The sequence below is a fragment of the Podarcis filfolensis genome (assembly GCF_964270895.1).
Source record: "Podarcis filfolensis genome assembly, chromosome: 2".
Lineage (NCBI taxonomy): Eukaryota > Metazoa > Chordata > Lepidosauria > Squamata > Lacertidae > Podarcis > Podarcis filfolensis.
Window position 1 is genome coordinate 44,316,134 of NC_139605.1, and position 25,620 is coordinate 44,341,753.

General features: G+C 41.2%; 1 protein-coding gene across 5 annotated transcripts; it reads right to left on the reverse strand.

The window, feature by feature from the left end:
- Window positions 1-1,614: 1,614 nt before the first annotated feature.
- Window positions 1,615-21,934, reverse strand: TMEM40 (transmembrane protein 40). 5 transcript variants are annotated; one of them, XR_014545359.1, is made up of 12 exons: window positions 17,218-17,376; window positions 13,529-13,614; window positions 9,635-9,691; window positions 8,677-8,772; window positions 8,038-8,073; window positions 6,254-6,286; window positions 5,217-5,285; window positions 4,086-4,157; window positions 3,928-4,002; window positions 3,676-3,738; window positions 2,553-3,242; window positions 1,615-2,521 (listed from the first exon to the last, which is right to left on the reverse strand). XR_014545359.1 is itself a non-coding variant. In XM_083603158.1 (12 exons), the coding sequence occupies exons 4-12, from the start codon at window positions 9,681-9,683 to the stop codon at window positions 3,223-3,225; spliced, it is 513 nt and encodes a 170-aa protein (XP_083459284.1). In that variant the 5' UTR covers window positions 9,684-9,691; window positions 13,529-13,614; window positions 17,218-17,281; window positions 21,688-21,934; the 3' UTR covers window positions 1,615-3,222. The 5 variants fall into 5 exon arrangements, 4 of the variants coding, with proteins under 4 accessions (XP_083459284.1, XP_083459285.1, XP_083459283.1 ...); XM_083603158.1 differs by adding an exon at window positions 21,688-21,934 and having other exon boundaries at window positions 1,615-3,242; window positions 17,218-17,281; XM_083603159.1 differs by adding an exon at window positions 21,337-21,641 and having other exon boundaries at window positions 1,615-3,242; window positions 17,218-17,281.
- Window positions 21,935-25,620: the final 3,686 nt, after the last annotated feature.

The following is a 25,620-nucleotide window of genomic DNA, read 5'->3' on the forward strand; positions in this document are numbered from 1 at the left end:
CTACCTGCTTCCTATGTTCAGGTGAAACATTTCCATGCACTGTATTTTCATCCAAGAGTAGTGGGGCTGTTATTTCTTCCCATCCTCCTCCTCCTCTATCGCCAGCGGATTCTGATTATATTTTCTGGTGTCCCTTTACTACCTGCTGTCAGCCTCTGCTTCTGCAAACTGGCTGGAGACTGATGGGAGTTGGTTACTCATCCCTGTCTTAAATACTGACCAAACACACTTCTTGTGCATGTGCTGAGAGAAGAAAACAGCATCATCCATGGGTTTAGGAAGGCCAAGAGCCCAATTTTCTGTCCCTCGGTCCTGTCTGCTTGAGATCAGTGCTGACTGAGCTGGAATATCTGGACTGAGTCATTGGCTCACCCATCACTGATTTAAAACAAACAAGTACCCACAGACAGCATGTCCTTGGGCTTCTCTGAGGTTTATGATCTATTATTAGCCTGCTCCACCATCTGCGCTCGGAGCAAGGTGAAGCATGCCATCTCGAGTGTATGGGGAAATCAAACAGAGGTTAAGGGAGTGGAGGAGGAAACAGCAGCTTCTTATTATTTATTCATTATTTGTATCCTGTTCTTCAGCTGCAGAGTTCGGAGAAGCTTGCAGATTGCTCCCAGATGGTCTCCCATCTTGGGGCAGACCTACTTGGCTGCAGCATGTTTGTGCCTGTAAGTGTGTACATGGCTCCTATTGTCTCCCAGTGCAGTTCACCAAAGTGGTGTTCCTGAACCAGAATGTCATTCAGCAAGCCCAGCATGGGAAACTCCCTTGTTAGGGAATCAGATCATTGGTCCGTTTAGCTCAGGGGACAGCAAACTTTTTCAGCAGGAGGCCGGTCCACTGTCCCTCAGACCTTGGGGGGGGGGATGGCCTATTTTTTTGGGGGGGGGGGAATTGAACGAATTCCTATGCCCCACAAATAACCCAGAGATGCATTTTAAATAAAAGGACACATTCTACTCATGTAATAACACGCTGATTCCCGGACCGTCTGTGGGCCAGATTTAGAAGGCAATTGGGTCAGATCCGGCCCCCAGGCCTTAGTTTGCCTACCCGTGGTTTAGCTTAACTTTGGCTGCACTGACTGGCACCAGCTTCCCAGGACTCCAGGCTTGCCTTCCATTCTCAGCCTTGCCTGGTGATGCCAGGGATGATTAATGAGGTCTTCTGCATAAAAGCAACTACTCTGCCTCTAAGCTTGGGTCCATTTGGTAGCGAGATTTGGGTTGCCTTTGGAAGCCAAAGGATGTATGCACCTATTTCACTTTGAAATATAATTCTGCTGTCTTCTACAAATGACATTTCAGGGCCTCGCATGAAAGTGTGGTGCCTGATCTGACTAGATGTGTGTAGCCATCGAGTGCATACACTGACCTTCTGCATCTACAGGAATCCTTACTGGACTTTTGTGATTCTAAATGAAGTTATGATACTTGCAGAGGTAGGACCATGCACAAACAACAAAACGGAAAATCTAACTTGTTAACATCAACAGTAGCCTTTCATATGTATATCAATGTAACAACACAGCATCAATGCATTTTTTAAAGGACACAATTCAGACATCATTCAGGCCAGCATGAAATGAAGCAAAGGTGATATAAATTCCAATCATTCAAGCCATTGTTCTTTTGACAGATATTTTTAGTTAAGCATAAATTGTTATTAGTGAAATAGCTGGATTACATTAATACAGTTAAGAAGAATGTTAGGAACTTCCTCCCACCTCCTAATTTTAAAAATACTTGCTCTTCCCCTATGCATTTGATACAGGGCATTTATTTCAAAATATTTCCCCAGATTTAGTATGACTATTTCAAAACAATTGCTTTTGAGTTTCAGCTACTTTTTGTGTTTGTTTGCTTTTTTACAAACTGGAAGTACCAATATTACCAGATCTTCCAAGTTTACTTTGCCATTTGAGCTTGTATTCACTTTTCAGAAAATTCCTTGCCACAGTCGTCCCCCCGCCCCGAAACGCCAGTTTTTTAAAATTTGAAGTAGTCAAGATTGAAGACTGGAAGAGGTATTGAAGCTGAATTCTTGGTCAAATGGCCAAGAGGGAAAATAAGACCTGCCCAAAGGTATTAAACATTAATGAACTAAAGCAAATCAGGTATGTTCACATCAGAGTTCTTACTACTTTCATCAAACAATGAAGACTTTGTTCCCTACTGTACATTTACACTGCCCAGCCTTTTCGTTACCTTATCTTACCATGCCTTACCAAAACAAACAGTATCCTGATAAAGGTACAGTAAAATTTCTCACCTGAATGTAATGCATAGCATTGTGCTTGATGCCCCATGATCCAGATAAAGGCAGGAGCAACAGAAGGTTGCTCTTTGAAGAGATGGGGAAACACTGCACGCAGAATTACACCTTTGAAATAATACTCAAGATATGAGCATTAGGATTGCCCATTGCTTGCATTACGTAGCATAATTTTTTTCTAAAGCATATCCCATGTGTTAGCGAGAAATGGGGTATTGTTCCTGCGACATTGGCAAGCCTTGCAGTGTGGATGACTGCAAATGGATGACAGGATGATAGGACAATGAAGAGCAAGAACCAGCCAAGGACGTCTGTAGAAGTTCCACCACAATGAATAGAAGCTGTCCCACAGCAATGGCTCATGGCTGCCACATGGAGGCCACTTCCAAGTTGTTCCACAGGCCAGCTGTGGTCATGCACAGTGATTACCATGTGACCTAGCTTTTCCCACACAATCACAAATGACTTGAGAAACGTGTCTTGAAGCTATTTCACATACTACTCATCATATGAGCTGGCTCACGGAATATGTAAAGCATTTCCCATGATGTAGCCATGGGCTATACACAGTCTTTTGTCCTGACCAAGTGTAGGGAAGGTGATTTCAGCCATAGATAAGAGCAGCAATGTTCAGTGTTGGTGAGACCTGGTGCATGGTAGAATACAAGACGGAGTGGAAATAGCTGATATTCCTTCACAAAGTGGGGTTGCAGCATACAGCCACAGACCCAATGAATACGAAAAGGCTGGCAACTTTTACATAGATCTCTCAACATACACCAAGGAAGCAAAGGATTCACTGTAAGCATGATTCTTTTCTCCAACTGAGGAAATTTCACATTTGTATAGTTAACATGTTATTTTACATTGGCCATAATAGCCCTGTAAACATCTTGTCAATATTAACAGGATCCACCCAGCTCTGTTGACACCTCCGATTTAGTTAATCTTTTTCAAACCTACACAATGACAAAGGGAGAGAGAGAAACTCGTCAGTATGATTATTTCAAAATACCGCACATTGGTCTGTGGGTCAGAAAAGATAGCACTTCGATGTCACTTTCATGAGCATTTAATTTAGAAGCAGGGATTTTAGAGAGAGGCAGTCCCAATAGGCACAAGCCTGCTGGTTAAAAGCACGAAGAAGTCTGTGCTTTTAGTACTCTGTCTCTAAGGACCCTCAGGGAAGTTTACATGGGTCTCCCCTCAAAACCTGGAACCATGACAGTCTTTGGAGCTGACACACAATCTCTTAATCCTGAGCCCTTTTTCCTGGGATGAATAGAGTTTTTCTGTTAAAAAATGGCAAAACTACAACTATTATCTATGTGCTGTACCCAAATGATTCCACGGGGGTATATAAAGACACATCAAGAGGGCAGTAGGTATTACCAGGTGTCTTGACGCTCTGAAGCAGGGGGATAAAACTTTCCAGGATACTTCTAATGCGGTGCACTATTAGGGAAATGAAAGACAAATAGTTATATGCAAAGCAAAGAAAACTGGACAAGCTAATAGCTCCACTACAACTCAAACTGTAATATAAACATCAAATGAATGTTGGTATATTTTAAAGTTTATACCTAGGTATAAATACGAAGCAGCTTATTTCGCTGTCTCAAGTGGTACATGCGAAACACTTACCTAGACCGAAATATATTCCAGTTGTTTCTAAGCCTGCGAAGGTCATCAAACCAATACCGAGGGAAACTGTCCAGTCTAAAAATATACATATATATGTTTGTATTACATTATGTTCTGTGTTACCCAAATGAAAGCAGTGCATTCCAGTTTTGATGTACCTTTATATCTGTAATAGCAAACCAACAGGGTTCCAATGGCAAAACAAAGAATGACAAAATGGAAGAATTCATCTGAAATGAGAGAGAAGAGACAGTTCTTAAAGGATATCACAAAATCAAACTCAATGCCCCTATTGGCTGCAATTTGAAATTTTCTTCTACTAGTGAAGGTTGTGTCCTTTTGGAACACATATGTTTGTGGAGAGGGGTAAGGTGATGATTACTCACATACTTTAGACCAACAGCCAGTACTTTCACTAACTGCACTGTACATATATATAATTTATGTATACTTTCCAGAGGCATCAACTCAAGTGAAGAACTTAAGTCAGCAACCCTCTTAGCCATATACATTATTTAAAATATGGAACTATGCTTTATTCCCACACAGCTAAAAACGCCAAGAATCAGCAATTAAGTTTACTGATTAATTACTAGGAACTTTATATATGGAAGTCCAAGACATGAAGTCTATGATTATGCAATGTTGTGGAAAAGGCACTCTGTCCTTCATGTGCTCACATGCAGTATTTATTTACTTATATACTATTTAATGACAAAATGGTCTTTGAAGCTGTTTGCAAGTGTGTAAACCAATTACACAAGTATTAGAATCTAAACATCCATAATTAAACCACCACTACACTGTTTATTCACAATTCTAGGAATGAATTCTAGCATTTTTATCAGGTACCTGCACATGCGAGAACTTCTGGTTCACACTGAGCAGTTTTGCAATTAAGGGCATGTGCATCTTAATGGCTTGAAAACACAGCTAGGCTTTTCCCCTCGTGCATTTCAAGTTGCATTCTAAAGTGCTGTACGTGCTATGACCTGATTTGTTTCTCTGTGCCTGCAACCTCGCCGCCAAGCCCTATTCAACAGAGTTGTGCATGCACAATGGATGTCTGAAACATACAAGTCTCAGCTTAACCTTGGCTTACATTTTCAAATAGGATGGAAACACATGTCTGAGGGAAATCACATGAAACAGCAGCGTTACTCAAGAAACCACAACATACATATGGATTCTGGCTAATGTCACGTGTACTCAGGGGCGGGAGTGCATTGGAGCCAGAGTAAATGGTAATGTGCCCACAGCCTGAGTCTGAGGGTCAGTAAAACTCTTACCATCTTTTCGTATGCCTGGTAGCCACCATCTTGGGTGGTGAGGTGGGTGGCAGGGAACATTTTCATATGCTATGGGAAATGAAATTTCAGTTAAAGTAAAAGTCAATCCCATGTACACAAACTGAAGCTAAGCCACATCATATTAGCCACTGAATTCTATTATTTATTATTATTGTTGCTATTTTTCTATTTGGTGCATTGGTCAATGGACCTCAGGGCATTTTACAACACCTAAGGACAAAATAAGGCCCATCCAATCCAACACTCTGCTCTCACACTGGCCAGCCAGATGCCTAAGGGAGGCTTGCAAGCACACCTGAGCATAAAAGCAACCTCCCCACCTGTGATTCCCAGCAATTTAGTTTCACTGCCTCCCACAGTGGAGGTAGTTATCAAAGGCAGCATTTCTTAAAAGGCTATCCCTGGGAGCAGGGAATAGGGTCAGCTATTGCAGGCCCTGTGCCCTGGGGGGTCTTCCGCCTGGCCAGTTCTGCCTGTCTCCTGCCCACCCAGCATAGGCGCCAACTCCTATGGGCTGAGCCCTCTATATGGTTTAACAGAGGGCTCAGCCCCCACAATATTGAGGGGGTGCGTAGGAAGCCAAACACCGAGCTGCACCTGTGGCCACAAGCAAGGACTAGTTTGAAAACTGGATCAATATGCTGTTTTTTGTTTTGTTTTAGGAAATCCGCCATCGAGTGGCCCAAAACGCTTTAAAATATAAATCTATTTCACAAAATATCGTAGAACACTTTGTAAGTAAAAGCAAACATTCTCCTTCCTTGGAGGTTTTTAAGCAGAGGCTGGATGGTCATCTGTCATGGGTGTTTTCAGTTGAGATTCCGGCATTGCAGGGGATTGGATGACCCTCGGATCCCCTCCAAATGTACAATTCCATGATTATAAGTTTGGATGATATGGCAGATCATGCAATGTTGAAGCTTTCATAGCCCAGGCAGATAACATGGTACTTGTATGAGACTTAAAAGGCATGAATTATATAGAAAAGAACAACATAATCTGCAGTTTATATTTACCAGTTGCTGGTTCCCCGTCTCTGCACACAACTTCTGAAAAATAACACAGACTGATATAAAAGGTGCTTTCAGACTTTCACGATTTTGAGGTGGGATTCAGTCACATAGTGACAAATTCAGGGTGTGCAATTAAAGTTAATCTGGCAATCTTGTGCAACAAGCCTGCCTCTTCCTCCTCCTCCTCCCCACCCAAAAATGAAAATTGTTTTGCTAGAATTAAAGTGATGGGGAAATGCATTGGAAAACATGGGATAATTACTTAATACAGTGATGTATAAATCTCCCTGCAAACAAATGAGAGTGAATGTTCAACAAACAGCTGACATTACCTAATCTATCTTTGTGGAAACAAATCAGAATGAATATTCAATAAATAGGTTGTCTGGAGGGGACCAAAGCAAACAAGCATCTCCTTTTGCAAAACAAACCAGAAACAAACCACATTGCAATACTAGGAAGTGCATATATGAAGATTCTTCCTACCTGGCCAAAAATAAACCTCTATGCATTGTAACAGCTACTTGCCTTGCTCACCATGCTTCTCTGCAACTCATCAGCCCAAATAACAATATTGTTTTATTTATTTTTACTTATTAAATTTGTATGCCACCCTTCATCCTAAGGTCACCGGGTGGTTCACAACAGTAAAACCCATGCACAGAAGCCGTTGAGTGAAGCTACCACTAGAGGGAGCAATGAAGACTTGTCTTGAAACATCCCAAAGCTAGAAAATTCTAGCTGCTTTGTTCAAGTTCGATATAAGCCATTTCTTTCCATGTGGGGCCTTTTGTTTAAGGAAGAATTCAAATAGGGTTTACCAATACATGTGTCTCTCGCAGAAGAGAGAGGCATGTCAATTTGGCCCAGAAGAGAAGCAAAGAAAGAGAAGAAAAGGTCCAGGGCCATCTTTAGCATATGCAGCACCGTGGTGCAAAAATCCGCACAGCGCCCCCAAATTTAGGGCCTCCCCAAAGTTGTTAAGCTTTTTTTAGGGGGCCTCCCAATATTTAGTGAGCTTTTTCTAGGGGGCCTCCGCGCTTTTTTAAAGGAGGGACAGATCAGTAATAAATGACAAATAATACCTTCGCTGGAACTAGCACGCAGCACCAAAAACAGCTTTTGTCAGCCAAAGCGCAGGAAAAAACAACAACAAAAGCTGTTACAACCAATCAGGAACAGCCACTGACGCAGCCAATTGAAAAAAGGACCAATAGCAATAGACAGTCTCCAGCTGGCAGGAAAAAACAACACCGTTTCCAGATTAAAACTGTCAGGCACGCACGCACACCGTGGCAAGGGGGGTGGAGAGGCTACAAGGCAGGACTTTGAGGCAGATTTCGGGGCTGTTGCTGCAAGATCATTGAGCCTTGAGCCTAAATTACAAAACTGTACCACTGTAAGTTCTCACACAGCTCTTTGAGGCGGCTTTTTCCACGCCTTCTCCCTGCCCTCCGCCTCACTCTTCGGACCTGGTGCTGCAGAGCGGAACAGGGTCCAAGTGCCTCTGAAGGGCACTGAAAGCATGCAGGCACCAAGCCCCAGCTCCACCTTGCTTACCTCCTCGCTCTCCCCTCCCTGGACTCTCCGCCAGGCGCACTCCACAGCTTGGCGCCCTGGCTGCTGCACCACTACACCCAATGGTAAAGACATCCCTGGTGAAGTCAACAGCAGCAGCAACATGAAGGAGGAAGCAGTTGGTCCACTCACAGATGCAGAGTGTGGGGTATTACCCAAGAGCCTCTCAAACCTAAAAACGGTGCTGCTCAGGATTTTAGCCGACTTACCTGATTCACCATATGGAACGACTTCTCTGGGTGAATCTAAAATAGTACACAAATATAGAACAGATAAAAGTATGGTTAAGGTAAAACTTTCCAGCTTATGTTGCTGTCAAAATATAGAAACTCCTGTTATAGTTTGTTTTTGTGGTTTAATTTTTCTTTTTGTGCCCTTTTCAATTGAAAGGCAGGTTATCATTTCCATATCTTTAATAATTTGACATAGCGTCTAAAAACAAATACTAACCTAGTGAAAGGCAACAACAAAACTTGACAAGGCATTACAAAGTCCTGTGCATTTATTATTACTGATTTATTGAATTCATATCCCACCCATTCTCTCTCTCTCAAAAAAAACCCCAGGGCGGCAAATAGATGAAATACTGTAAATGGGTCTACAGCTGATGCCAAAAGTTCCTCAGTGCCAGCCATATCTCAGAGGGGGAATGAGTGAGTGAGAGAAAGGTTTGCGAAGGTCCACCCTGTTTCAGCTCAGCACTAGCCTGAACTTGGCTGCTGGGTTTATCTGAATATTGATTGGCAAGTGCTTTTTCCATGTTGAAGCTTGGCACTCAGGACAGCTCCCAAGTGAAGATCAGTTCTCCCTGCACACAGACAAAGCATCATAAAATCTTCTGGAGTTACCTTGTGACGGACTCTCTGTTCTAAGCTCCTCAGAAGAACTTTCACCCTCACTTTCTTTTTGCGGTTTTAATTTCTTGCCTCGTTTTGGTTTCCCACCTGTTCAAAGTATAAGAGAAAAAGATTTTCTTGATATACTACTGATGGTAAAGCACTTTTCATGTATTATTTACATATCTAAACAGAGTTAGCCTTACATACTGTAATAGTAATAATAATTATTTATTTATTATTTATTTATTTATACATACCCCACCCATCTGGCTGGGTTTCCCTAGCCACTCTGGGCAGCTCCCAACAGAATAATAATAATAATAATAATAATAATAATAATAATAATAAAGTGATAAAACATCAAACATTAAAAACTTCCCTAAATAGGGCTGCCTTCAGGTGTCTTCTAAAAGTCAGATAGTTGTTTATTTCCTTGACATCTGATGGGTGGACATTCCACAGGGCGGGCGCCACTACCGAGAAGGCCCTCGGTGTTAGTGCTGACAGCCATAGCAATTTTTAAATGAGTGTTCAGTATAAGCAGATAGTGTTTTTATTGTACATTGCCTTGAGACAATTCTATAGAAGGTGAATACTAATAATTAGAATAAGAATAATCTAATCAGAGAGTAATTTCCATAAAAATAAAATTTACCTTAATCAGGAAAGCCTAAATTACAGACAGTGGTACTGTTAAAACTGAAAGAGAGATCTCACCAATTCACATATCCCATTCCAAGCCCAAAATCAGGATGTGAACATGCAGACTTTGGTATCCAACTATTTTATGCGTTTGACTCAAAATATTACAGAAGAATAAGCTGAAACAAAACACATGGATGTCTGCCTTCTGAAAAATGTCGCTTTAGTACAGCCAAGCACACAAAAATATATTATACTTGGTTGCCCAGTTGTCTTTTAAGCCAATAATGTGCCCCCAGGCTTAGTCTCCCCATCTTTTCATTACCTTGTTTTCCTCCTGTATGAACTAAATCAGCAGAATTTGAGTTACTCATTGTTGTGTCTGTTTAAAAGAGATGGAGAAAGAGATTGTAAATCTGGTTAAGTCCTTCAGATCTTTCATAATCCATTTCAAATCTGTACAGGCAGAAAGTGTTAACAACCATTAAAAAATAAGGAGGGGAAAGCAAATAAGAAAACCTGAGAGTTCCTTGAGAAAGAACTGCTTCACGCATGAGTCATGTGACACGACATTTTATTTACTGCAGTAAGGCTGCAATTCTAAGCATGCTTAACAGGGAGTAAGCCCAGTTAACACATTGTAGGGTTGTCATATTTCAAAAAGTAAAAACCAGGACACCCTGAAAGTTGTTATGGTTTTCCGATTGACTTGCCCAAAATCTAGGACAGAGCACACCCCCCCACCCAGGTACCAATTCCGCCTTTGAAGTCCTGGTAACACATTGAGACATTTATGAGTACCTAAGATTGCACTGAATGATACAAGAGAAACACATGAAGCAGTCACATGACTTGCAATGAGAGCATATTTCTGAGGAACAGGTTTTATTGTCAGCTATAGCAATGCAAAGTTACAAAACAGGATGTTATAGTGGCATTCTGGTCACATGACTTATCCTGGATCTTTCAGTGGCACTCATTGCCATTGACCATTGTTCATCTACAATATCTTTGTTGGGATTTGGGGGCATCATACTGTGGCATTTCTGTCCCTACCCGACTGATTGGTTTCAGAAGATAATGCTGGATGTTTCCTCTTCCCCATGGCTTTAGGGCCAGGAGGTCCCATAGAGCTCTATGCTGCATCTCATGCTACATGCAACTACTCAGAAAGGTTGCTCAGGGATTTGGCATGTGGTGCCATCAATATGGGATGCCATCATCAGGTGAGGTAGAAGAAGTGCTGAAGAGCCTGCAATGAGCTGAAGACTACTCAGAAACTTCATTTCAACATATGGTAGCCACCAGAAAATTAGTTAAAACCAACTTGTCAGAACACTTCATCAGTATTAAAATAGCTTTACTCCCTTCCAGTTTGTTTCTGGGGGCAATTGGGGATACTGGTTTTGGCCTTTTAAGCCCTAAAGAGCTTGGAACCAGGGTATCTGGACTGCTTATTCCTTTATAAATCTGCCCACGATTTGAGATAATTCTCAGATGCTCTGCTCATAGCTCTCAACTTTCCCCTTTTCTTGCGAGGAATCCTATTTGGAATAAGGGAATTTTCCTTTAAAAAAAGGGAAATGTTGACAGCTATGGCTCTGCTCCAGCTCCCCCGACTCGCAGAAATGGTGCAGGTAGTGACTAAAGTCAGGGCTTCTTTTTGTGATCATGGTCAGGTTTCGGAATGATCTCCCTAATCTGCTAGCATTTAGGCACCGGCTAAATAAAACATTTTGCTCTCATGCTTTTAATAGGTGGGAATCCTATGGGACTTCAGATGCTGTTGGGCTACAACATCCCTCATCCCGGTCTACTGGTCAGTAGGCTGATGGGAGTTGGAGTCCAACAACAATTGACACCCCCCCCAATTTAATTAATTATGAACTACCTCTTCCTTCACTATTTTTACTTTTAGTTTTCTAGCATAGCGTTGTAAGGATTTCTTTCAATAGTTTATCATTCATTGTTTCAATATTTTACTCTGTTCCATATTTTGCCATTCTTCTTGTTAGCTGCCTTGACAGATTTATTCTGAACGATGGAGACAAAAATGTCTACAGCAGACAAACAAATGGCTAGAGGCTGGTTCCCTGTTGTCAATGCTTAGACTTTACAAAACGGTCAACAAGCAGGGTAACAACAACACAAATCATCAAAACCATGTAATGATGACAAGCTTACAGACTGTCCTAAAATGTAATGTACCATTTCAGTGATGCTGGAACCACCTGGAAATCCACATCATTCAGTTTGTTCAGATAATTTTGGGGTTATTTTCCTTCACTGGAACACAGCCTGACTGTTGGCTCTAGAGTGATCAACTGTCTCACATTTGAAGGGATATTTCTTATTCTATAGGACTGTCCTTCATTTCCTCATTTCTGAGCCTCACAGCTCTTTACTGAAGTAATGAAAATAGACTCCAGACGAGCCTCTTTTTTTATATATTAAAAAATAGCTTGATCTGACAAGTGGCCTGCAGTGAAGTAGAGGAGCCAATGAAATGGCTTTATGCTTGGATGAGTTGCTGTGAATTGTGTTGAGCCTCAGAAATGGAATTCATTTTAATTGTTATGCTTTTCCTAAGCCACTGGAATCTACTTGCTCGTTTCCAACTCAGTGAAACAAAAAAGGTTCAAATAGTTGTGAGACCTATATATACCTGCAACATCAGTTCTCTGCACTTGTATTTTATAATATTTCTTGATTTCCACATAGGAATCTTACAGGTTTGAAAGAATGTTGCTATAGGCAACAGACCATGAGAAAGGGTGAGGTGGTAGGGTGGAGAAGCCTGGGTGTGCCTTGGCTTCTCTGATACATTGCTAACAAGACACAATTAAGCTTGAAATGCATGAATAGTAATTATAATATATTTGTCTAACAAATACATCATCAATGAAGTCGATGCACAGCAGATCAAGTGGTTAGGTGATATCAGTTGAAGCAGTGTATCAAGTATTGCAATTCCACCAAGAAAGGGTCAGGGAATTGCATTATCTTATTTACATGAAAAGTAAGTAGCTCAGTGGTAGAGTCACAGTTTTATACACAGAAGGTGCCAGTTTCAATCCTTGGCATCTCCAAGAAGGGCTGGAAATGTCCTCCGCCTGAAATCCTGGGAAGTCACTGCCAGTCACTGCAGACCAGGCTTCCTCAAACTCGGCCCTCCAGTTGTTTTTGGCCTACAACTCCCATGATCCCTAGCTAGCAGGACCAGTGGTCAGGGATGATGGAAATTGTAGTCTCAAAACATCTGGAGGGCCGAGGTTGAGGAAGCCTGCTGTAGACAGTACTGATCCAGTGGGACCAATGGTCTGACTCAGAATATGTCAGCTTCCTGTGTTCCTAGTAATTAGTAGTAATATCTAAGTATTCATTTAGTGATAATAGCTTAATTAAAAATAGTTTAAAGTTTAATAATAGTTAATTTAGGCTTATAGCTCTTATAGAAGTAGAGACTGAAAAATAATCTCTGCCTACACTGCATTATTTTAAAAACAGAACTCCAGAAAGAGGACACTGCTTATCACTGAAGCAACATGTATATTGCTAACCTTTCATCGCCAAAAGCCTATTTCATCAAAGGCACAAAGTGGACAATAAAAAAACATATTTTTTTTGGCTCAACATGCACATTGTATTGAATTATATTAAAGACTCAGACCAGCCTCTGCCAACCTGGTGCTCTCCATATATTGTTGCCTACAAAACCCATCAGGCTGTGCCGGCTGCGGCTGATGGGAGTTGTAGTCCAACACCATCTGGAAGGCTCCAGGTTGGTAAAGTCTGACTTAGAACATTTTGAATAATTTCTTTCTACATTTCTCTTTGTTCAAACTTATGGTGCCTTATCAATTAGGTAGTAGGCAGATTCAGACTTTCTTTTTTTACTGGCTTTTGACTATGTATTGGGAATCAAATGGTCACAGACTGAAGAGGCCCAGTGCATTAAGGTTTCTGTGGTTTGTTAGACATGCTAGGCTACAGTTTCTTCAGCAAGTGTTGGCTGTGAATCCAACATACCCCTGCTTCACACAACCTTCTGCCATTCAATCCCCACTCTACGGTGCCTGAAAAAATGTTAATATCGGAAACTATTTATCTGAATCCAGTCAATGAGCCTTAAATTCCACACATGGAACAGCCATGTACTTATAGAAAAACAACTATCAAAAGAAAACAACATAGGCATAGAAAAAAATAACCAACTGACCTGTGATGTTAATATGTATAATTGTCTCTTTGGTAACTCCAAGTAAGTGCTATTCGTTTGGTCTTTCTATTTCAGAGATGAACTTCCTGAAAGAAAAGAGAGAACTGTGAATGGCCAAGGAATGATTCTTTGCTAGAGCAGGGATAACTGGGTGTGTATCTCATGCAGGATGTCACTGTGCATCCTGAGTTGGGTGTGTGACAAATCATAACTCTGTGTCGAGTAATCTGAGATCAGCTGTTGTAGGCAACCACCTGACTCACAACAGCTGGTGCAGTTTCAGTTCACCATGATCTGAGTGGGCAAGACTGTTGTGATTTTGCTATCATTGGGAGCATAGGACATGAGAGCGGGGTGGGGTGGGTGTTAGAGAGACTGAAGCTATCTAGCAACTGCTGCTGGCCTGGCTCTGAGTGCTCTCCACTGGCATCCCTGTTGCTTTCAGTGGCAATCTAAAACTGGCTCATGGGAACCAGCAGTTACAGTGCTTGAGGCTGATTGTATGCAAATAACTGGCTAGGTGTTGCCAGTCACAAGGAAAAGTTGGTAAGTGTCCTTGCCTTTCCAGAAAGCCATTTTCAATGGGGTTTGGGGAAAAATGATATTTTTTCTGGTGTTATGGGCATGGAGTCACACCACAGTGACGCAGACTCCAAACAAGAAGACAGACAACAGAAAGTGAATGCTGATAGAGGAGAGAAGGAGTGGGCTCAGGCTCTGCAAGACTGGTCACAGTCTGCCAGTGGTCATGGGGCACTGACCATTTTCTTCCTAAGGACAAGTCCCCAATGCTCTTTAGGCCCCAAGACTCTTGAGGTCTGAGCCTCAGGAGACCAGTCACCTGACAATATCAGGAGTATAGATTCAAATTTAAGTGAAGAAAATCTCATTACATTACAGAACCACTGAGATAGCAACTGTAGGAACTCCCAGACATTGGATTAGCATTAATGCACACCACTTCATGTACAGCCAACCAATAATAGCTTTATATCCCTTCTTGGACACAAAAGCCCAAAGGAGGAAATGCAAATGGGGTGGCAGGAGATTGTGGTTTTGTTTGCATCTAGTCTTCCTAACATGCCAAATGTTGAGAACTGGATAAAATGACACATAAGGGCAGCACGTTATTGCATGTCTCTTTTACAGTGAAAGGCTGGGAGGTACCTAGTTATTAGCTGCTACAATGATACTGAGTTTATTTCCTGTTTTCAGTGCCTTAGGAGATGGCATGCAAATATATCTTCTGACTCTACTGCTACCACACATTCATGTCCAGATCATATGGGGAAATTGGGAAGAGTGGTTATCAGAGATGTGCTCCCAAGAGAAAGTATAGTGGGCAATGCTATTTTTCCAGAGAAAGAGGTGCCAGAAGTCACCATGAACACCATCCTCGTTCTCTTAGAATAGCAATGGTGCCTACCTGAGAGGTGCCAGAACTGAGCTCCAGAGAGTTTTGTCTGGGGAAAAGCCCTGATAATGGGCCTAGAGAGGAAGAAGCTTTGTGTGCTTCAGCAGTTTCATGCGTTCAAATTCAGTATGGATGCAGATCTTAACATCTAGGAGACTGGTTTGTGGGACCTTTGAGTCCCAGGCCCCAGGCTGTGCATGGCTTTAAATATTATAATCAGCTCTTTGAATTGTGTCCAGAAACATATAGAAAGCCAGTAAAGCTGAGGAGGCATGTTTTGACTGGCCAGTTCCAGTCACTACTCCTGTAAGGTAAGGTAAAGGACCCTGGATGGTTAAGTCCAGTCAAAGGCGACTAAGGGATGTGGTGCTCATCTTGCTGTCCACAGACAGTCATGTGTCAGCATGACTAAACCGCTTCGGGTGCAATGAAACACTGTGGTGGAAGCCAGAGTGCACGGAAACGCTGTTTACTACTCCTGTGACTGTATTCTGGCACCAATTGCAGCAGTAGTTTTCAAAAAGACAGACCCATTTACAACATGGGTTCCATTGAACATTTCTTTTTAAAAATGGTTTGCCTTATGTGGAGTGTCATTTTGACTTCCCTCTCCCAAATTGTGAGGGCTAGGGGATAAATTTGGGAGGTTTTTTTGGAGGGGATCCGGCATTTACCATCTAATTTTGCTGCTTCCTCCTTTGAGCCAGGAGCAGTGTACCTGTAGCCCTCCATATATTTTAAGACTACAATTCCCATCATCCCTGACCACTCATCCTGCTAGCTAGGGATCATGGGAGTTGTAGGCCAAAAACATCTGGAGGGCTGAGGTTGAGGAAGCCTGGTGTAGCCTTTCCAATGTTGCTAGACTCCAACTCCCAGGGGCAAATAGGAGTCCATCAACTTCCAGAGCAACAGGGGTCACCCATCCTTGTTTTAAACTGTTTAAAAGTTACTCTCTCTGTTGGTGACTTAAGGAATAGGAGGAGGGGGGATTCTGACTGCTGTAACCATGTGTGCCCTGTGAACGATGCTAGCTCTTCATGCCACAGATACCACCTGGACTTCTCAGGTAATGGAGAGATCCAAAAGTCCTTCCCAACTGCAAACTTGATTTTTAAGGGGAAATACAACACCGTCCAGAAGAGGAAACCCCACCTCATTGATCAGTAATACAGGAAGTTGTCTTAGACTATTTGTCTGGCCTGACTGGGGAACCTGTGCCCCTCGCTGATGTCGATGAACTCCCATCAGCTCCAGCCAACATGGCCAAAGGCAAGGATTCGTGGGAGATGTACTTGAGCAACACATCTCATCCTTTTAACTAGAGATGCTAGGAACTGAGCCTAAGACCTTCTGCCTGTGCTCTGTCACTGAGCTATAGTCACTCCCATAAAGCCAGCTAACAACAATACCCCTGCCTAGCCATCTAATAAATTGAGCTTCAGTTTATGAGCCCTAATCCAGTCCCTGGCTCCAGACATCTCTTTAGCACATTTACCACTTGAACTGCATTAGATTAAAAGGAGAGAGACAGCTGGATGTCTTCATTATACAGAGGATGATGAAGACACACCCCTTTACCCTGGCTTTCAACACCTGAGATGTATATTTTTAGGAGCCACTTATTTGTTCTAATGTTAGTTGGGATGGGGGGCTCTTTGTAATTGTGTTCATACACTGAAAATCAATAAAACTTATTATAATGTTGCTTTAATGTTGTAACCCCCATTGGCACCTTAAGGTGTAGGGTATCTCAACACCTTAAGGTGTTGGTATCTCAGAGATACCAAGAAATGTGTCATGATAAGTGTGGAATCAGACCGTATGATGTCAGATGCAGAGGTAACCTGGACGAAACGTCTCATCTTTTCCTTTGAAGTACTCATTGAACTGTTGATTTATGGTAAATCTACATTACATATTTAAACTAGCTGAAAGAGGTTTAGTTGCAGGTAGTAGAAATTGTTTGCTAAAGATCACTGCCCTATTTCTCCCAGAACTACAATCCCCATAGTCTCTTGCTTGAGAGCATTTAGCATTAAACAGATTTAAAGTTCAGTTAAATGTGAACTGCTATCTTATAGTGGTTGTGAACTATCCATTAATTAGAAACCAGAACAGATGGATTTGAAACCTTTCTTAACCACACAATGAGAAATCATATTTCATATATAACACAAAAATCACCAGCCAAGTAAGGTTTACTACATACAGCCAGACAGTAAAATTCTTAAACTTTAATCAGGTTAGACAGAACACCAAACAAATCACTTACCAGCAAAATATTCTTGGTTTCGAGCAGTGTGTTCTCAGCTAACCACAGCAAAATTAGCACTTTGCTGAAATAGTAACAAAGAAGGATAACAAAATTCATGGAAGACAACACCTCTCTGTATTCTCAGGAACAAGACTTTCTAGTTAGTTTAGCTATGCTCCTCCCTCCTGCTACAAAACATCCTATAAGGTTTGATTGTTACTCATTGAGTTCATTACTAATTGCAAAAGCTATACGCTAGTGGCTCATGCTAATTGTATTTAAACCTAAAGGTTTCATAATGTGTTGACAGATTGCAACAACCCGTTCCTGCTCACATTCAGAGTGATCTTGCACAAGAAAATGTGACTTCCTCCAAAAAATTGTACTCAGAAGCTAAAGGCCACATCTGAGACATTTTTAAATGAACTGAACTGGAGTTTAAGGGTTTGTACAAGGCTAATTCTGATCCTTCTGTTGTCTGGAAATGCAGACACTAGAAGATATTTCCCATCTGTCTAAAATCAATCTCAGATCAGATATTTACATAATTGTTTAAAAGTTTGTTTGAGAATGCTTTTCTTTGCAGCTGGTAAAGATGATTGTATTTAGAGTACAACCTGCTCTCCCCCTGAAGCCATGAGGAAGTTGGGAGCCTTTTAAGGCTGCATTTCATATCAGGCAACATTAATAAGAGTCCTTCCTTGTCTCTCCCTCAGCATCAGCAGAATATTCAGGACCAGGGCCAGCCTGAGACATTTTGGCACCTAAGGAGAACCACAAAATGACACACACCTACACACCCTGCCAGGGAAGAAGGGGTGAGATCTACGTTTTGATCTGCTGCCCCTGTGGATCTTGCTGCCTGAGGCAGTTGCCTCATCTTGCCTCATAGGTGGGCCAGCCCAGGACAATTTGATGTCAGAATTGGGTAGTGCATTCTAGTCCAGCATATTGCTCCATGCTGAGTCTCATTCTCTGTGACATACACAATTACTTCAAAGGCTTCAGTGTTTACAACATTCCGTGGTTTGCAACTTCAAAACAGCAGGTAGCAACTCTGGCCAATTATCTATCATGTGTGTCAAGTTTGTGCAATGTGCCCTTAATTGGGAGACGCCTTTCAATAAAATAGTCAGGGTTACAGATAGCAGACATCTTTACCACAAGTGCATTTATCCACAACTTTGGGGGGTTTTGCTCCATACCAGTATTTACTTGCAAAATTTCTACCCTGCCCTCCCTCCAGAAGGAACCCAGGCTGGATCTAGACACATCAAAGATGTTAAACATGTTAGGCCGAATAGCTGCCATCAAGATGAATGTATTGCCAAAAATGTTATTTTTGTTTCAGACACTGCAGATTGTAGACAAGACAGAGTGCTTCCGGAAGTGGCAGAAAGATATTTCTAAATTTGTCTGGCAGGGCAAAAAGCCCAGAATCAAATTTAAAATATTAACAGATGCGAAAGAAAGAGGGGGCTTTGCCCTGCCAGATTTAAAGTTGTATTATGAAGCTGCAGCTTTCTGCTGGTTAAAAGATTGGTTACTTCTTGAAGATACGGATGTCTTGGATTTGGAAGGTTTTAATAATGCGTTTGGATGGCATGCATATTTATGGTATGATAAAGCTAAGATAAATAAGGCCTTCAAGAACCATATTGTCAGAAAATCAGTTTTTAATGTCTGGACAAAATATAAAGACTTACTGGAGAATAAAACTCCGAGGTGGCTGTCACCCCTGGAGGCTAAGGCTCGGAAAAGAGCCAATATGGAGGCCAACTGGCCAAAATATTGGGAGATAATAGAAAAGGATGGTGACAACTGGAAATTGCAGAGTTTAGAAAAGATGAGAGACAAAGTGCGAGACTGGTTACACTATGCTCAGATTAAAGAAGTGTTTAAAAATGACAAAAAGCTAGGATTCCAAGTGGAAAAGTCAAAGTTAGAAACTGAACTGTTAGAACCTAAGACTAAGGTACTTTCAAGAATGTATAACTTGCTGCTGAAATGGAACACACATGACGAAATGGTAAAATCAACAATGATAAAATGGGCGCAGGATATTGGGTATAATATTATGTTTGAAGATTGGGAAAGGTTGTGGACCTCTGGGCTGAACTTCACTGCATGTAATGCGTTGAAGGAAAATGTGATGAAAATGATGTATAGATGGTACATGACCCCTGTTAAACTGGCTAAAATATACCATTCGTCTGATAGCAAATGTTGGAAATGTAAGGAAAATGAAGGAACATTTTTTCACCTCTGGTGGACCTGCCCTAGAGTGAAGGCCTTTTGGGAGAAGATATATAATGAATTAAAAAAGGTGTTTAAATACACCTTTACTAAGAAATCAGAGGCCTTTCTCCTGGGTATTGTAGGCCAGAGTGTGTTAAAAGAGGACAGAACATTCTTTTTGTACGCAACAACAGCAGCAAGAATATTAATTGCCAAGAATTGGAAAACTCAGGAGCTACCTACTGTGGAAGAATGGCAGATGCAACTGATGGACTATATGCAATTAGCCGAGATGACCGGCAGAATTCGAGACCAGGGAGAAGAAAGGATGGAAGAAGACTGGAGGAAATTTAAGATTTATTTACAAAAATATTGTAATTTGGCTGAGTGCTGAATTGGATGCCAGTGCAGACAATTGTCTACCATTAAATTAGATTTAAGGCTGAATTATATGTCAAACCAAATTAAGATTATTAATTAAGATGAGTTAAATGATAATTTGTTTGAAATTAATTTAATAATGATGTAAGTGTATGCGGGAGGTGTGGGGGAGTCCCATGTAACAATTGAGAGATGTTAAATGGACAATGATAAGTGCTTATCTAATATATGCTTTATTTGAAAACTTTAATAAATATATTATAAAAAAAAAAAAAGATGTTAAACACGGTGTATACTTTGTATGAGAAACTGGGTTGGCAAAAACAGAACTCCACAGTGCCATCTGGTATCACTGTGTTATAATGCATATACACCACATATAAAGTGCTTTTTCTTTGGCAATGTAGCTGAGTTCTCAGTCAAATTACAGGGAATTTGTCCATTTTACTTTCTTTGCCTAAAATATTTATAAACCACCTTTCATTGTACAATCAATGCAATAAAACAATCAGATATTTAGAACAGATAAAACCACTGATGCCCATGAATACCAATAGAGCTGGTCCAAAAAATCTGCTTGGGAAAATCCTCATGAATACTTGTATCTTCATGAACAGGTGGGAAACCATCATCATAAGTGCCCACCATATCTCTAGGGCAGTCTTTGCCAGACTGATGCCCCCCAGAAGCTTGGAACTACAACACCCATTAGGACACCAGGTTGGCAAAGGCTGCCCTACCTTTTGACCTCTGTTCATTTCTAAGGTCCCATGGTGTGCTTATCGCTTGATTTGCACTCTTTTGGCACATGACTAGAGTGGGCGTGTTTTGTTTATCTCACATTGAGACAGGTGGAAGAATCCTGCCTGGTTTTGTATGACAGTGTCAATAGAGGAATAGGCAGATGAGACCTCAAAAACACAGCTACACACATACACTGTTGGAAAAACGCCCTGGGAAGGTTGCCAGCTTCCCAAGTCTTTGGAGCATCTCTCCGGTGGTCCTCTCTGGCTGTAAATCTCCATCTGTCCAGAGAGAACGGTAATAAGCGACCCTTCTCTCCTGAAAAGAGCACGCCAGTCTTCTGGTATATCACAGCAGAAGAAAGACTCATTCGTAGTTCTAAAACTACTTTATTTATAGTCTTATATACAGAGACTCCATCAGTATGTCTGTGTTCTCTGAACACCAGTACAGAACTGCGACACATACAGAAGTGAAACCAACTTCCAACAGTACTCAGAAGGAAAAGTTAAGACAGACTTCCTTTATCACGCTCTCCCAGACACTCACATGATGTACGCAAATCATAGTACCATAGTACCTTTCGCTGGAGCAGCTCGGATAGATAAAAATCCTAACATACTCCCCATTTTTAGGTAACTGTAGCTGCATAAGCTAGTGCAGCATCAAGGTACATAAACAAACAGTTGTCATACACATAATATACCGCTGTTGTACCAGTTCCATCTTTGGAACTACCTGCAACTGGATTGACGGGTTCAAACCTCTGGTTACCTTTCTTCCGTGGGACTAGAGCTCTTGCTCTACCTTGGTCTGAGGAAACAGTGTTGACTCTTGCAACCTTCAGGTGTGGACAAACTTTGTACCTCACTCAAGACCTCAGTGTCTGAAACCTGGTTTGAGCTGCTAGCCACAGCTTTATATGCAACAGCCATGTTAACAAACTTCCGAGAGTACCTCCTGGGTGGCAGTCCCTTTGTGACTCTCTCAGATCTACGTATCAGGTGCAGCTCCTCCTTGCTGGCTGGTTCTAAACTACTTTATTTACAGTCTTATATACAGAGACTCCATCAGTATGTAAGAGGGGATTGGGAGATTGGGGGACATTTGTTATCAGCTGCTTACCATTCTGCTTTTCTTTTGATCCTTGGCTTGTAAAACTGAAAAACCTACACACACCACAGCCTCTTAGACTCAGCTGCTTCTACCAGAGGCCTGATGTTAGCCAGTAGCTCTCTCTGCTCTTCGTCTTCCTGCCTGCTTCCTCTCTCACTCTTACCTCACTTCTGCTGCTGCCCATATACGGCTGACATACCATGGGTAAACACTCAGTGGCTTGTAAATACACGGGGTAGGCTTGAAGACAGCATAGATACACCTGGAAGAGAAAAATTCAATACCTTGTTTAATGTTAATATTAAATGACCTTCTCAACCTCTTTTTAATATTCAGTCATTCCAACACCAAAATACTCTCTGTTTTATTCTGCAAGGTGTTCAGTGCAGCATGCCCCATTTCAAGCATTCTACACAGGCTTCAACCTTTAATGATGTGGTTACCAAAAACTCAGTGTATGCCTAAGTTATTAACAGTACAATATATCGTATGTATGCCTGACACATTAAGAAAAATCAGCTGGATAACAAATTTGCATTATTTAGCAGTTTTGTAGTTTGGAAAATTGGAGAAAATCTCACCTTTATTTCTTCCATTTTTTCATAGTTTTGTTTTATGTTTTTTCCCTTTTTATGTTATATTTTATATCTTTGCATGAAGTTACTCATTAAAAATACTTTAAAGATAAGAAGGTTATACTGTATTTTCTGTGTATAACACACCCCGTGTATAAGACCCCTATTTTTGGGGACCCCAAATTAAGAAAATGGGGGGAGTTGTTGAGCCCAGAGTTGTTGAGCTTTTTTTTCGGGGGGGGGGTGCCAACAATCTCTCTCACCCGCCTGATGACCGCCACTGCCAATCGATCGCACACCTCGCCTAAGTCAATGGTCGTCTGCCCGTTCACCGCCAGCACCAGCCAATAGCACACCCAATTGCTGCAGCAGCAGTCAATCACCAGCAGGCCTTGCCACAGCCACTAATCACCCCCCCATCACCACTGACAATCTCCTGCTCGCGGCTGCCACCAATTGCCATCCCCCCTCTGCACTATCCATGTATAAGACGACCCCCAATTGTTTAAATTTTTTATAATAAAAAAACAGTCTTATACATGGAAAAATTCGGTATTTTCTTTTTCGAATTCAGGGCTCTTTGAACATTCTGCTAACAGTGCCATCATTTTGCTGTTCTGCTTCCAAGAGCTACAAACCATTGCCCTAAAGGTAAAGGTAAAGGTACCCCTGCCCTAAGGGCCAGTTTTGACAGACTCTAGGGTTGTGCGCCCATCTCACTTAAGAGGCCGGGGGCCAGCGCTGCTCCGGAGACACTTCCTTTTTTTTTTTTTTAATGATATTTATTAAAGTTTCAGAAAAGATTACAAAGATAAGAAAAAAAGAAAAAAGAAACAAAAAATACAAAATACAGAAAAATAAAAACAATTAAAAACAAATCAATCTTTCCATGTCTTGTCTTTCATTTACTTGTTTCCCTGACCTCCTCACACCTCCCTTTTTTGTATTCCAGTTCAGTTAGTTAATTCAGCAAATCCTTTCCCTCTTTGTTTTTATCTTAATCCTTTATCTTAATATATTATAACTTTACATTCTCACCTGTTAACAATCCATTTTTACATACTCCTTTGTAACATTACTGCTAAAACCACTTAACTTCATTCCAACATCATTCTAACATTCAATAATTTTACAGTATTTCTGTAAATAATCTTTAAATTTCTTCCAATCTTCTTCCACCGACTCTTCTCCCTGGTCTCGGATTCTGCCAGTCATTTCCGCCAGTTCCATATAGTCCATCACCTTCATCTGCCATTCTTCCAGGGTGGGTAGATCTTGTGTCTTCCAATACTTTGCAATAAGTATTCTTGCTGCTGTTGTAGCATACATAAAGAAAGTTCTATCCTTCTTTGGCACCAATTGGCCAACCATGCCCAGGAGAAAGGCCTCTGGTTTCTTCAGAAAGGTATATTTAAATACCTTTTTCATTTCATTATAGATCATCTCCCAGAAAGCCTTAATCCTTGGGCACGTCCACCAAAGGTGAAAGAATGTACCTTCAGTTTCTTTACATTTCCAACATTTATTATCGGGCAAATGATAGATTTTTGCAAGCTTGACTGGTGTCATGTACCACCTGTATATCATTTTCATAATATTCTCTCTTAAGGCATTACATGCCGTGAACTTCATACCTGTGGTCCATAACTGTTCCCAGTCAGCCATCATAATATTATGTCCAACATCTTGTGCCCATTTAATCATAGCAGATTTCACCGTTTCATCCTGAGTATTCCATTTCAACAGCAAGTTATACATCCTTGACAGAGTCTTAGTTTTGGGATCTAACAGTTCTGTTTCCAATTTTGATTTTTCCACCTGAAAGCCAATTTTCTTGTCCAAATTGTATGCCTCCATTATTTGATAGTAATGAAGCCAATCTCGCACTTTGTTTTTTAGTTTTTCAAAGCTCTGCAATTTCAATTTATCTCCCTCTTGTTCCAGAATTTCCCAATATTTCGGCCATTTGGCCTCCATATTGAGCTTTTTCTGAGCCTTCGCTTCCATCGGTGACAACCACCTTGGGATTTTATTTTCAAGTAGGTCCTTATATCTTGTCCAGACATTAAACAATGCTTTCCTGACAATATGGTTTTTAAATGCTTTATGTGCTTTGACCTTATCATACCACAGATATGCATGCCACCCAAATACATTGTTGAAACCTTCTAAGTCCAAAATGTCTGTGTTTTCAAGAAGCAGCCATTCTCTCAGCCAGCAAAATGCGGCTGATTCATAATAAAGTTTAAGGTCTGGCAGGGCAAATCCACCTCTTTCTTTTGCATCCGTTAGTATTTTAAATTTTATTCTGGGCTTCTTGCCCTGCCAGACAAATCTAGAAATATCTCTCTGCCACTTCTTGAAACAGTCCATTTTATCCAAAATTTGCAGTGTTTGAAACAGAAACAACATTCTTGGCAATACATTCATTTTTATCACAGCAATACGGCCTAGCAATGAAAGCTTCAAATTTGACCATATTTCTAAATCTTTTTTCACTTCCATCCAGCATTTTTCATAGTTATCTTTAAATAAATTCACATTCTTAGCTGTCATATTAACCCCCAGGTATTTCACTTTCTTTACCAATGTTAAACCTGTCTCTTTCTGAAACCTCTCTCAATCACTGTTAGATTTTTCTCTAAAACCTTAGTTTTTAACTTATTCAGCTTAAATCCTGCAACCTGACCAAATTCTTGAATCAGTTCCAATACTCTTTTAGTACTAGATTCTGGATTCACTTCCGGGTCACGTGGCCAGCGTGACAAGTTGCATCTGGCGAGCCAGCACAGCACACGGAACGCTGTTTACCTTCCCGCTGGTAGGCGGTCCCTATTTATCTACTTGCACCCGGAGGTGCTTTTGAACTGCTAGGTTGGCAGGCGCTGGGACCGAACGACGGGAGCGCATCCCGCCGCGGGGATTCGAACCGCCGACCATGCGATCGGGAAGTCCTAGGCACTGAGGTTTTACCCACAGCGCCACCTGCGTCCCCTAACCATTGCGCTACCAATATTCAAAAAGATGTCTAGCTTCCATAGACAATTTTTAGAGTTCCATGAGCCAGCATGGAGAAATTGGTTTCCATTATTTGCACTGCTTAATGTGCATAGCTGCAGGTATTCTCAGTGCTCCATTTTACCAGCCCTGCGGCACCAGACTTCTGGTAATCAGATTCAGTAATAGGCTGTTGGATTCAGAAAGTAAAGGCAATCAAGCAGAGATTTTGTCACATAAAAACGAAAGAGATTGAGAATCAGATTACATACCTGGGAACAACTCAATTGCCCAAATGTTATATTGAATCAGGGAGAGGATAGCAAAATATTTTAAGGCATAAAAGAAATATGAATATTTCTTATACTTC